At 31.4% G+C, this 13,671-nt stretch overlaps 1 protein-coding gene across 1 annotated transcript in view; it reads right to left on the bottom strand.

The window, feature by feature from the left end:
• Positions 1 to 13,665, bottom strand: part of LOC106466556 (neuroblastoma-amplified sequence-like) — a 159,397-nt gene extending 145,732 nt beyond the window's left edge. The window contains exons 1-4 of the mRNA XM_022394589.1: positions 13,597 to 13,665; positions 12,692 to 12,811; positions 4,983 to 5,126; positions 659 to 831 (exon numbers count right to left, since the gene is read on the bottom strand). Coding sequence (XP_022250297.1) covers positions 659 to 831; positions 4,983 to 5,126; positions 12,692 to 12,811; positions 13,597 to 13,617 — 458 coding nt within the window. The 5' untranslated portion in view covers positions 13,618 to 13,665. The remainder of the gene's footprint in view (positions 1 to 658; positions 832 to 4,982; positions 5,127 to 12,691; positions 12,812 to 13,596) is intronic.
• Between the last annotated feature and the right edge of the window lie 6 nt (positions 13,666 to 13,671).

Below are 13,671 nucleotides of genomic sequence, written 5' to 3'. Positions count from 1 at the left end.
GCCTTTCGTCTTCAGGTCAGTGTGTGTGTGTGTGTGTGTGTGTGTGTATGTGTGTGTGGTGTAGTGTTACATTAACACAATAAAACCTTTACTAAACAGATATTCAGGATTAGAGGTGAGTAAACTATGGCTACCCTTGGTTGATGCTACAGGCAGTCTCTCCTCCAATCAGAAACGTGTTTTAAACAACCAATCATAACACGCTCTCCAAAATCCACTAGAACACTATAAAGATCAAACAACACGACACACACACTGACCTGAAGACAAAAGGCGGAAGATTTTCGAAACATTGTCCTCCACATTTGCAGGTTTCTACAACAGGCAGTTGCTGTCCATTTGAAACTTAGATTCATCAAGTATTTTCTTTTCTTACTCTTTGCTTATGTTGAAATTACTTTGTTTTCTAACCTCTTAAGAGGTTTAAGAAATTTTGTATGGCAGAAAAAAAAATGAATAAAAGTTTCTATGTTAATGTTATTTTAACTTGAAAGTTGACAAAATCTACCCAAGAATAACAAGAACACCATTTATAATGTATAAAATGATCCCTTAAACAATCATATTTTAAAATATGTCTCTCTGAAGAAATTCTCTTGTAGTACAAAAGTTAAAAAGTGCTTACTATACTAAAAATATGAATTCTTTGCAGGCTTACTTCGGCTTTTTCCTAGGTGGTTGGAATCGTTCATTGTCAGTGATGATATAGAGGGCTTTCTTGACAGTCCTTGCTGAACGAGTAACAAGAGAAAGTTCTTCTTCATCACTGCTTTCTTCTACTTCACTTTCTGATGTGAGTGCCCTTTTTTTACTTGAAATTTGACTCTCACACTAAATGAAGAAATTTTTATAATTTGTAGTTAATACTCTACAGTTCAAAACTATTAATAACATTAATTAACATTATTAATTATCTATGCATAGATGTTATATCAAAATTATTTTGAATATGCAGACCAGTAAGTCAAGTGACAAATACAACTGAAAAAAAAAAGTCACAGTGGAATGACATGTATAAAAAGTACATTTTAACATTTTATAGGTTATGTGATCCCTCAAAAAATTGATTGCTTTTGGGAAGAATATGAAAAAGCCCTTTCCAATGCAAAATAATCATTTACTCCCATCATAAAGATGTGTTCAGATCAGAGATGTAGAATTTCCAAAATGTGGTTATTCCTCGTATTTAATAGCACTGGAAAACAAAGGAATATGGATCAACTTAGGGAACCTAGGTCAACGACAAAGAGGCATCCAAGAACTCATACACCAGCCATGGTAAATGCAGCATCTTGTAAGAATTGAGAGTCTATAAACACAAAAGCCAGTGAGAACAGGACACAACATAATCAAGAAGGATCTCCACCCAGGAAAGTGACACAAGCTGCTTCCATAACATATCTGTTCAACCACTACATACCTCAAGCAGATGTATCCTGTTATTTCATAAGGATACATACTGGTCAAGTCACTGTTCATCTTCGGATTGTAATTTTTATTACTAAAACTAAATGTTTCTTAATAAAATAAATTTAAAAAATGGCTACTTAAAATTTTTTGATTTCCTATGGATTTCATAGTTCTATTACTAAAAGATAATTAACTATGTGAAATAAACAGAAATTTGATTATTAAAACAAAGTTCACAAAACACTTTATATACTAAGCATACAAATTATGTTTTTAACATACCCATTACAAAACTTTCAGAGTACTTGAACAAAAAACTTAACTTTTGAGAGCATTATAATGGGATGTTAACACTTTTGCCACCAGGCATTTTGCATTCCAAAGAACCAAGGAAAACAGAGAAATTTCTTAAATTTACAAAATTATAATTAATGGGTTTACTGAAATTGTTGTACATTCTATTGAAGATAGATCCTCAAAACCTTATATAATTGGCTTTAGTGTGGAAAACACGAAAGGACACTCACATGACCCCTGGAAACAGAAACAGTTGACATATCAAGTACATCCCTGTGTTTCTTTTACCACTAAGTCTGGTTTGAAATTAACAATGGTCTTGACTTAAACCACAAACTTGGAAAGTTTTGAAGTATATCCCCACACTAAGACTAAAAAAGTTTACTAAAGTTATTCTGAAAAATTCTTCTTAGTGTCTCTCAATGTTTGAAAATCTCACACACAAGATGATTCATATAAACAAACTTCATATTCAATTTCAAACATTTAATATGTCAATTGGCTAACAAATACATTTTTTCAATATTTTCTTATATGTTTATGAACAAGACTGCAACACATATTGTACTTTAATAACCAGTAGTAACTTAAACAATGGTACTGTAATGTAGTTTCACTTCTTTGATAATCAGACACAAGGAGAAATGGTACATAGAGAAGACAAGCCCAGCGATGGTTTTATTGTCTTGAAATTTTTACATCTTCTACAGTAATTCCTGTACACTGAATCCGAAAATGATATCCATTTTTCTCCATCATGTACAGAATTTTCACGAAACATTATATGTATTTTTACACAAATGAATCATTTTCATTTAAATCAGGTCATATTTTGTTATGCTTAAAATGTTGACAACCACTGGCTATAGATTTCTCTAGACCAATCGCGACACGAGAGTCTTAATGACTGTCAAAGAACTCACAAAAAACACATCACTAGAATATAAACGGCTAATAGATTTGGGCTTTCCAAAGGATTCTTCAAAGATTTTGGAGTCCAGGCTTTGGGCTAAGAGCTTACTTTTACTAACAACATCATTTTACTGGTACAGAAATCATGAGAAAGAGTTTATACCATACTTTTCTCAAGAAAGTTCAATGGCTTATTGCAACAATATTGATGAATTAATACTACTGCTAGGAGCTACAGCCTATGAACCAAGTGAGTGGTGATTGTTTGTTGATTCCTCCAAAAGAATTCTAAAACGTGTTCTCCTTCACAATGGTAACATATATGGATCTGTTCCTATTACTCATTTGATTCACTTGAAGGAAACATACAAAAATCTTCTTAATAAGGTCAAATACAAAGAACATGGTTGGTTACTTTGCGGAGACTTAAAAGTCCTTTGCATGTTTTGGGGTCAACAATCTGGTTATACAGAACTTCCATGTTTTTTGTGTGAATGGGACAGCAGAGAACAAAATCAGCACTGAATAATGAAGCAATGGCCATGCAAAGTCAGTCAGATACAAGGATAAAAAACATTGAACGTGAAAGTTTCGTTGACACAAAGAAAGTCCTATAACCTTCACTTCACATAAAACTGGGCTTGAAGAAGAAGTTTGTAAAGGCCTTAGACAAAGATGGCAACTGTTTCAAGTATCTATGTGGGCAATTCCCAGCTCTTTCAGAAGCAAAACTTAAAGAAGGGAATTTGGCTGAAGGGATTTTAGGAAATTGACTTAAGATGAACAGTTCGAAAGAACACTGTTAGTTTGTTTGAAGTTTGCACAATGCTACATGAGGGCTATTTGCACTAGCCGTCCCTAATTTTTGGTGTGACGAGGATTCGAACCTCAGATTGTGAGCCGAGCACCCTAACCACCTGGCCATGCCAGGCCAAAAGAACAATGAAGAAAGTTAAAAGAGAAGCATGGATTGCCTTTAAAAATGTTATTGACAAATTTTTAGGAAACAAAAAGGACCCAAATTATGAAAATATTTTTAATAACATGCTCGATAAATTCAAAGAGTTGGGTTGTAAAATGAGCTTGAAAGTTCATTTCTTAGACTCACATATTCACTATTTCCCTGAAAATCTCGGTGTTGTCAGTGAGGAACAAAGGGAAAGGTTTCATCAAGACATCAAGGAAATGAAGCAGAGGTATCAGGGAAGATGTAAGATGAGCATGATGGCTGATTAATGCTGGTCATTGAAACAAGATGCTCCAGACACAATACATAAAAGAAAGACCACAACACATACTTTTGAGACTAAAAGATGTATATTTCACAAAAAATCAGGATTAATTAGGTTGCATATTCATTTCACATCAATGTTCTTCCCATTTCTTCAGTTTGTTTGTATTTTTGTTAACAAACATAATAAAACCTGTTCATTGTGGTAAACGAAATAATAATTTGATCTAAGTAAGTTTTTTGTTTCCCAATTTGTAAAAATTATTTGCGTGATAGAAAAAAATGAATATTATTTTCTAAATCTGTGTAGCTGAATTATGGAAAACCATTATTAAAATCAAAACAACTTTCATGGGAAATTTAAATTCATGGGCCTGTGTAATTTTATGTCAGCATGATAAGTTTGTAAATTATTTGATTTTATAATAGGTAATATTTATGATAATTAACATATTTTATATTGTTTAGGCCATTTTTCCCACTCTATGAAGGATACGTGTGAATTTTTTTTTCTGTTTGTTGTAAAGCATAAAGCTACACAATGGACTATTTGTGCTCTGCTCTCTGTGAGTAGTGAAATGCAATTTTTAGTGCTATAAGCTCACTAACTTATTGCTGAGCCACCATGGGGGCTCCATGTGTAGAACAATTCTTATTGTTACATTTTTCAGCAGAGTTTGTTTTGTTTGCCTTTTGAATTTTGTGCAAAGCTACACGAGGGCTATCTATGCTAACTGTTCCTAATTTAGCAGTGTAAGACTAGAGGGAAGGCAGCTAGTCATCACCACCTACCACCAACTCTTCGGCTACTCTTTTACCAACAAATAGTGAGATTGACCGTCACATTATAACACCCCCACGGCTGAAAGGGCAAGCATGTTTGGTATGATGAGAAATCAAACCCGGGACCTGCAGATTGTGAGTCGAGTTCCCTAACCACCTGATCATGCCAGGCCTTTTCAGCAGATATCAAATCACATTTTCGATATTTGTTCAATGTATCATTAGGAGCCTGAAACAACATGTGTATTATACATTTGGTATACTAATATAAGATTCATAGACATATTCTTCACAAAACCATATTGGTAATGAACTAAAGATAATTCTAATAGAAAAATATACACTTAACCTCCAGCACAAAGAACCCTCGATCATAGGCCTGAGATATCTGTGGAGCTGGTTCAAACCACTCTGGTGATTCTCCCAAAAGATTTCTAGCAGAGTGGATAGATGCAACAGTTATAGCACCAGAAAACCTTGCAAAGATCACAGCCTAAAAAAAGGGAATGACATTCGTGATGCTTCAGAATATTTACAAATAAATTTCATCTGCTACTGTAATAATGGTCACATTCACACTTGATGAATATATAACTCACTAATATTAACTTCAGTAAAAAACATAAAGGTGGTCACATTCATAATAAATCTAAAACCAAGAATAAACAAATACCTAGATATCTTAAATTAAGTCAAGCAATCACTTATCACTCTCATCACAACATGGTCTCCTTGACTTATTCATGAACAAAATGTGTAGTGAATTTTCAGCAGTAATTAACCCTCTCACCACAGGCTTCTTTTACAGTGTATGTCACAAGTTTTTAATGAGTTACATTCAAAATTTAATTAAATTACTTTGTGTATATTCATGTTATACCAATTAGTATAGCATATAATCATTGCTAATAATCCATATTTTAATAGTAATACAAGTTTTAAGTTCTTAATTTTATAAGGCAATATTAAAAAAAATATCCTGAATTTCCCCCAGTGTGAGAAGTGTGATATTTTTAGCTGTAGCATAGCGGCTCACAGAATGACTCTAAGTTGTTTTGTTTTTTCAAGTACAAAACTCTTGACCAATTTGAGATCTAATTACTCTAATCCTGCCTAAAAGAATTTCAGTTTGAGGGTAGGCTGGTAGAGACCCTGATGAGTAATAAAATAAAATGAGTATAAACATGGTTGATATTGCTGGTGCAAAAGATATAGCTAATAAAAAAGGAAAAAAAATGTCTCACAGATTAATTCACCCTATTCTTGCCCAAAAGAATTTCAAGTGTCATTGAGGCTATTAAGGATTTCCTCTTGTTTCTCTAGGCATTCTCTCTTCTTTAAATTATTTAACATCCATCCAAGAAATAAGAAATTTAATGCAATTCACTTATTACAATGTTGTAATCACTCAGATAAAGCATAATTTTTGTAGCCTTCAATTTTGTTTGGTTACAGAGCCATAAAATAGAAAATCAGACCCTCTTGCCACACCCACCTGTCACATCTTTTCTTTCAGGATTCGTCAATAGTTCTTTCTCACATTTAATACTAAATTATTTTTAACCAACAGAAAGCCAAGGTTTTCATCTATCAAATAAGGTATTATATTACACTGTTTTCTGTAGAGAAAAATGTTAATTTCTCTTTCAGTACAAGCTTCGTTCCCATGGGAAATGTATTGATTCGCTTGGATGAATTTGCAATGGCTCTTGTCGCATAGTTAGAAAGCCAGAAAAATTGTGATAGTTATGGGACATTGTCTGTTTTTGCATGTTACTATTTTATGTTCTTTAAGGCATTATTTTATTAAACAAAAATTATTTAGAACACTACTGCTATCAGTATAAAAAAAATAAAGTTATGTGTCATGAACAGTCAACAGCAAATAAAATTAAAAAGAAGGTGAGGTAAGTACTATATTTCTTGATTTTCATGTGTATTCTTTATCTATAATTATAAAAGTAACTAAAATGTAAAAACAGGAAACTCTTTAGGTTAAATTAGGTAAAATAAATAATAATAATAAATATTTTTCACAAGGAACACACGCGAGCAGCTTGGACTTGGAGAGTAGCTCATAGGTAATATAATTCAATAGCGTAACATGAACTGCATGTTCCTCAAATGATTTACAAACAAGCTGAAATAACCATCAACTTACACAGAATTTTTAAATTTAATTAAAACAATGAAAGTTTAACAGCAATCATAGATTTCAAAGTAATAACTTGAACATAAACTTTATCTCAAAATTTTTAAATTACAACAAAGCTTCTTCATAAACATTTGTGGTTTACTTTCCATCTACCAACAAATAAAGATTTTGAGGTGATTCCACCCTTGAACACCCTCACATCTCTTTGACCACAAGAAAATCATGATTGTTTGAGAAACAATCCAGTAACTTTCATACTTTGACCTTGAATCCCTTTAGAATATTCAAGATTGTCTAAAGCATCAATCTGTCAAGACTGTTTGAGATTGACTGAATATGCTGGAAATAATTAACCAGCAGGCATTACCCACTAGGATATTCCTCCTAGTTCATAGTGTTTACATAGAAATTTTGGCTGAGACTGGACCAATAGGCTTGTAGAGGTTAGGGTGCAAACAAATGCAAATTTAGTCTTTGTATATATAGATGACGAATAGTACTAGTAGTTAGAGGGCTTTAAAACAATAAAATTTTAGTATAAATATATGTATATTGTTATAAGTTTAAAGCTACTTATGATAAACAAATGTAGTTTCATGTTACAATTTGAAGTCATTTGAGAAAGAAAAAAAGGTAAATCAGATTTATTTCAATTTTTTTCTGATGGTTTCGAGGTCACTCAAATTGACCAACCTTGTGTAAAGTTAGAGTAGAGAAAATAACAGATAAAATATAAAGTTTTACTGAAAACAAACATTTGAAATGTATTTAGGGTGTTTTAGAGATTACATTAATGAAATTTGAGATCTTGGTGATGAAGAAAAGTATTTTTAATTTTAGCATGAAAATCATTTGGCATTTGGAAGGGTAATAAAAAGGACACGATATATTCATATTCACAGAAAAATTTTCAGTTAAAATATTTCATTAAAAACTGATTTTACGTACAAATGACTTGTAATGTTAATTGAAAGTCTGCCAAAGTTTGTTAAGATACACATACTGTATTAAAGGTTATAGTATTAAAACTATATACAAGAAAAAATGGACACGTGGTCGTTCCTTGGGACCAAGCCTTTACTGAGAGTTTGTAACTGGCTCAATGCTAACTGTGCAGTGCAGGTACTGTACATATGTAGTCTAGTCTAGTTTGGCTGTGGGCACTGACTGGGCTCATTCCAAACATCATGAACAGACTACTGCAAAGTGAAAGTGCATGAGATATACACATGACAAAGTGTGAAAATACTTTATGTGCCATTTGACAGGAATTTCTGAGAATGAACATCAGCTTTGGTATATTAAACTGAAATGTTAGGAACTTTCCCCGTGTTATTGGAGGTCTTGAAAATAACATACAAGAGAAAGAAATGATTTGCACATTATGCTAAGCAAAGTGGAAAGTAATTTGCAACTGGGTTGTTTTGAATCGCAAATTGCAATGTGAACTCACATATTTTCCCTTGCAATCTGATGGCTGATACTGATAGAAAATATAACCTAATGCAGTTCAAAAGTCCGGGACTTTTATCATTGAACTGCAGCAGTTTTCGTACTTTCACGGGAAAACCTCGATCAACTAAACCTTCAATAACTATGATCCAGATGAGTAGTCCTGTAAACAATAGCTTCTCAACATATAATCACTGCAAAATATAACTGAGTTGTGACTAAGACTGAAATAACCTTTTAATATTTTTAACATATTTTGATTTGAAAAATAAATCATTCTATTTTAAAATATTTTCTTATTAAGGAACAGAAAATACATCATAGCCACAAAGATTAAGATTAATAAGTAATTCACAAAATTAGCCGTTGAAAAGATCAAGAAAAACTGAGATGAAACAGTGATAAAATAACTACAAAGAAGCTGGGATGAATTAGCAATAAAGATATTAACCAGCAAAATTAATTAAATAGTTAATTAAAGTTAAAATTAACATAATATGAATCAGGTTCAATTTTTCTGTAAGTGTTAGGATGGTTCTATAAATACATCGACATATAAAAGCAAATAGCATGAACCAAGCTTATCAGATGCTTCCAAAAAGTTGAGTAATGGTTAGAAAGGTAGGTAACCACTCTTTCCAAAAATATAGCTCTCTCACTATGGGTAGGTCAAAATTTAATTAAACTTCTTTATTATCGATGTATATGAATAAACTTGGCATCAGAACATAGTTAATACATGAAATTTTAATATGAGTATTAATTTCTTCATTTTATATGGAAATATTTAAATAAGCCCTCAATCCCCTCTAGTTTGAGAATCTTGACATTTATTCTTTAGGTATTCCCCCTTCTCTAATTCATTTGCCACCCCTCTCTGAAGTATGGAATTTAATGTGAATTAACCATTATAATATATATATATTACTAAGGCAAAGTCTAATATTTATAGTCTTCAATTTTCTTTGTTTATGGAGTTATAAGCAAGAAAATCAGACCCACTTGCCATGCCCATCCTCTCTTTCAGAAATAGCCAATAGTTCTCTCTGACATATTATATTACATCGTTTATAACCAATAGAAACCAAGTTTTAATCTATCAAATGATATATAATGCTACACTGTTTTCGGTACAAGATACTGTCAATTTTGTCTACAGTTTGAAAATGTATTTCACAGTATTCAGATCTAGCAGATAACAATTATCTTAAGCCCCTCTTGTCTTAGTTAGAAAGCTAGTTGAATTATAATAATTATAGGACATTGTTTGCTTTTAGGTGTTCTGTGTTCATTGATGCATTATTTAAAAAATTAAAAACTATTTAAATTATTTAGTGTACTATTACTATCATTATAAAAAAAAGTAGGCTTAAACTTTATTGGGAACCAACAACAACAAAAAACAAGGCATCAAAGCTAAGTAATATATTTTATATATATATATTTTTTATTTATTGTTATAAAAGTAACTAATATGTAAAAATTAGAAACTTATAATGAAAGAATGAATATTAAAAATTCTTCATGAGGTATGCTTGCAAGCAGCTCATAAGTTATGTCCTTCAATACTGTAAAGTGAGTTATATATTTGCCGAGCAATTTACAACTTGTATGATAGAATTATTAGTTAGGCATGGTTCAAAGGCCAATAAAAAAATCAGATTAGGTAGAAACAGATATAGATGGTTACAACCTTTAGTCCTTCTAAAAAAAAAAAAAGTAATGTAGATTTGTTTATTTTTTTTTGTGGTGGTTACAAGGTTGGATAAATTGACCAAATCTGTATAGAGTTTTACTGAAAAATAAAGTTTAATATTTATTTAGCAGGTTTTAGAGACTATACAAATGTAATTTTAAATTTTTCAGATGAAGAAAAGTATTTTTTAATGTGAGCATGAAAATCACTTTGCACTTCAAGCAGTCAACACTCTAATTCCATATATTCACATACAAGTCTTTAGTAAAAATATTTCACTAAAAATCTGATTTTTTGTGTACAAAAGATTTCTAACGTTTACTGAAAGCTAGCAAAATTTTGAGAAGATAAACATGATACTAAAAGTTATAGTATGGAATCTCTGAGGGTAACTTTGTTGTTAAAAGGTCGGTCACATTGATCACCCCCCACGTGGAAAGAGTTAAATGATACAGAGCCAAAGAAAACAACACTTTTAGTGTGACTGAAATGCTCAGCAGTTACTTTTAACAGTGGGCAGTAAAAGTAGCTCAGAGATTTGGCTCCGAGTGAAAACAAGAGTGCAACACAATTAACTTTTTAAAGTCCATGAAATAATTTAAATTCATGATGTTAGAAAAATGCATAGGTTCAAGAAGTCTTAATAGAAATTAATAAAAACCCTATAACCTGAGTGCTTTCAAAAGTGCTCAGGTTATAGGGTTTTTATTCATATCTATCAAAATAATTTACATTGAAAGATTAACTTAAACTTTTCCTGTCACTGGGAATGAGTACTTTTGCTTGATTAACTTAAACTTTTCCCATCACTGGGGATGGGTACTTTTGCTTGTAAATATAATAAATAAAACATAGTTTTGGATAAGATGGAAAATTTATATAAAAAATAAATTAATATGATAAACGTATTGCAGAAAATTACATACATGTACTTCCTTCCCAAAGAGAAAGTTCTCTAAAGAAAAATAAATTCAAATAAAAAGAAGTAAATTCATCACCAATAGGATGTTAAGGATATCAAACATAGCATAATTCCTGAAATGTTAGAACTGTATCCCCACTCATATGTAATAATATACCCATGCCCATTGTTGTAATTTATAATCACTTTAATATAACATAAAATTTAAGAACAAAAAAGGACCTGTTGGTCCATCTAGGCCTTCCCATCCACTAAATAAAATTTAAAGAAACCTTAAATTCAGGCCTTATTGTTTGAATATTATCAACCAGAACACCAAGATCCTCTTTCTTCCATAACACTGCTAAGTTTATTCCAATCATAATTATAATTAAAATTATAACTCCCATGCATTACCTTACATTTATTATAATTAAAAGCCATCGGCCATGTATCTGTCCAACTCACCAAATACTCCAAATTCTTTTGTAAGGAAGAATCCTCCTCTTCACAGTCATCAATACCAAATATATTAATATCAATAGCAAATTTAAGCAATTTATTGAACATTCTTTCATCTATGCAAAGCAAAGAAGATCAAAGGTCTTAAAACTCATGCCTGAGCTATCTCACTTGCGACATTAATACAGTTTGGTTGAACACCACTTAAAACAATCCCTGCTTTTTCTATCCAATGAGTCAATTAATCCCTCCCTCCTCTAAGCCTTTGAGAATATGACAGTCAACTTGGATCAATACGCTTAGATTATGCAATTTTAAACTAAACTTTTACTATTAAATTAGCTTTAGATTTGTTTGCTACAGTGTCAAACAGATAGCAAGCAGTAGGTCTTTTCTATAGTGTTCAGTGGTGGTTAACAGTCTTGACCAACACTTCTTTATATTAAAAGCAAAATCTCTTCTTATTTATACTGGGAAGTTGGTGTAAAAAATTGGTAGGTGATTAACTATTAGGGATGGTCTCACACTACCTGGACTTTGCACTACCAGATGTACTGTAACATAACTCTATAATTGGAGAGAGGGGAGCCTGTGCTTTGGTTAGTGCTAAAGACACCTCTAGCGTGTAACCATAAATATAAGTCACAGAAATGGTTAGTAGGTTAATCTAACAATTGCAGTACTTTTTGGTAGCATTGATCAAGCAACATGAAGAAGTTAGTGAAATAATATAAAAATATTAAGTAAAGCTGAAATATAAAAAATAAAATAAATAATAATAAATAACACTTGTACTTAATTTAAAAACAACTTAATAAAAACTGAGCAATTACATGGTAGTCTAAGTTACATAGTAGTTGCTCTTGTTTTTCCATGTTATCAACAGCAAAATGATGTTATTTGAAACATTTGCAGCCCACAAAATTAAAATAATTTTAAATGCAATCTTGGTTCTTGTAACTTAACAATTTTATTTGTCAAAATAGATTACATGGAAAATGACAGTATAGACCAAAAATAACAACCAGTACATTTATTTAAATAAATAAGAGGGTCCTCATGACACAATTGCAATCAACCATTACATACTCGTGTACTTATCTAGTACTGAAAAGGTTTACCATAAGCTTGAAAGTCATAAACCTAAAACATCAGCTAGTTAAGGAAAGTTGCAAAGATTGGTGGTACAACACTCATATCTCTTTGATGAAGTCTGATTTAATGGAAATATTGGTTCAGTGGCATTGTTAAGAATCTGGGAAAGCAGATAGGGTACAATTTTAGTAAAAATAAGGTCTTCAGTACTTGAATGTCAAACTTAATCATTGTTTCCAAAAAGTGTAAATGACCTTCTGTACATGCAATATTACTATTTTAAAGTACATAATTTACCTTTTCTGACCACCAGCTGATGTCCAGTATATGGTACCTAAAGGGATTGGTGAGTAATGATTGAGCTTTTTTCTTTTTCCCAGGAATGAGGTAGTAAGGGTTCACCTTATCATAGTCTGGCTGTAAAAGTTAAATTAAATTAACTCAAATGTTTTTTGTGTTTATGTTACTATGAATTTATTTATTCTTGTTTCAACCACAAAGACCCATCTTAAAATGTATCAATATAAGTTTTAAATTTTTTTTCAATAATTCCTGAATTTGCATGTTAAGCTAACATCTTAAATATTTGGGAACTAGAAAAACATTTTAGTGTTTTAAATAAAACAATATAAATATAAAAATGAAGTGTATATTAAAATAGATTTGTGTGTCTTTTTACAACAAATAAACAAATGATGCTGGAAAGAGCTTTCTCTTTTCCCACAACACAGTACTATAGAGCTACATCATTTCAACAGCATACATATGTAAATGTATAATATTTTTAATTGTCTTTTAATCAATGCAGTAAAACTATATTTATATAAGTTTTAAAGGATATGCAGCATTCATGCTACTAACTTATACTTTTGAATTATTCAGCAGACACTCTGAATAAAACAGGGTTGTCCAACTTCAAACTAGTGAGGTTCATGTACCAATTCAGCAATCCACTTGCAGGTTGGATTACTATTTAACAACCTGTACAAGTAGAGCTACTGATAAGTAAGTTTTATGTGTATAATACTTTGCTTCTTAAAAAAGTAAGATAGATGGTATTTTCTTATTGTACACACTTAAATTTTCAGAAATTTTAACAATTGGATCTTCCCAATGACAGGGTGCTGGATCAGGCCAGAAGTTGGTCAGCCATGGTCGAAGATACTAAAACATATGTAAATGATAATCTATCAATATCCTACCTGGTTTTCTATTTCCCACATTCCTTTTAATCTAAGTGAAGGCAAGTGCCACAGTGCAAGGATTCCAGAGGCATA

The sequence above is a fragment of the Limulus polyphemus genome, unplaced genomic scaffold (genome assembly GCF_000517525.1).
Source record: "Limulus polyphemus unplaced genomic scaffold, Limulus_polyphemus-2.1.2 Scaffold2300, whole genome shotgun sequence".
Classification (NCBI taxonomy): Eukaryota; Metazoa; Arthropoda; class Merostomata; order Xiphosura; family Limulidae; genus Limulus; species Limulus polyphemus.
The sequence above is the reverse complement of the archived record's forward strand: the minus strand, read 5'-3'. Positions and strand labels throughout refer to the sequence as shown.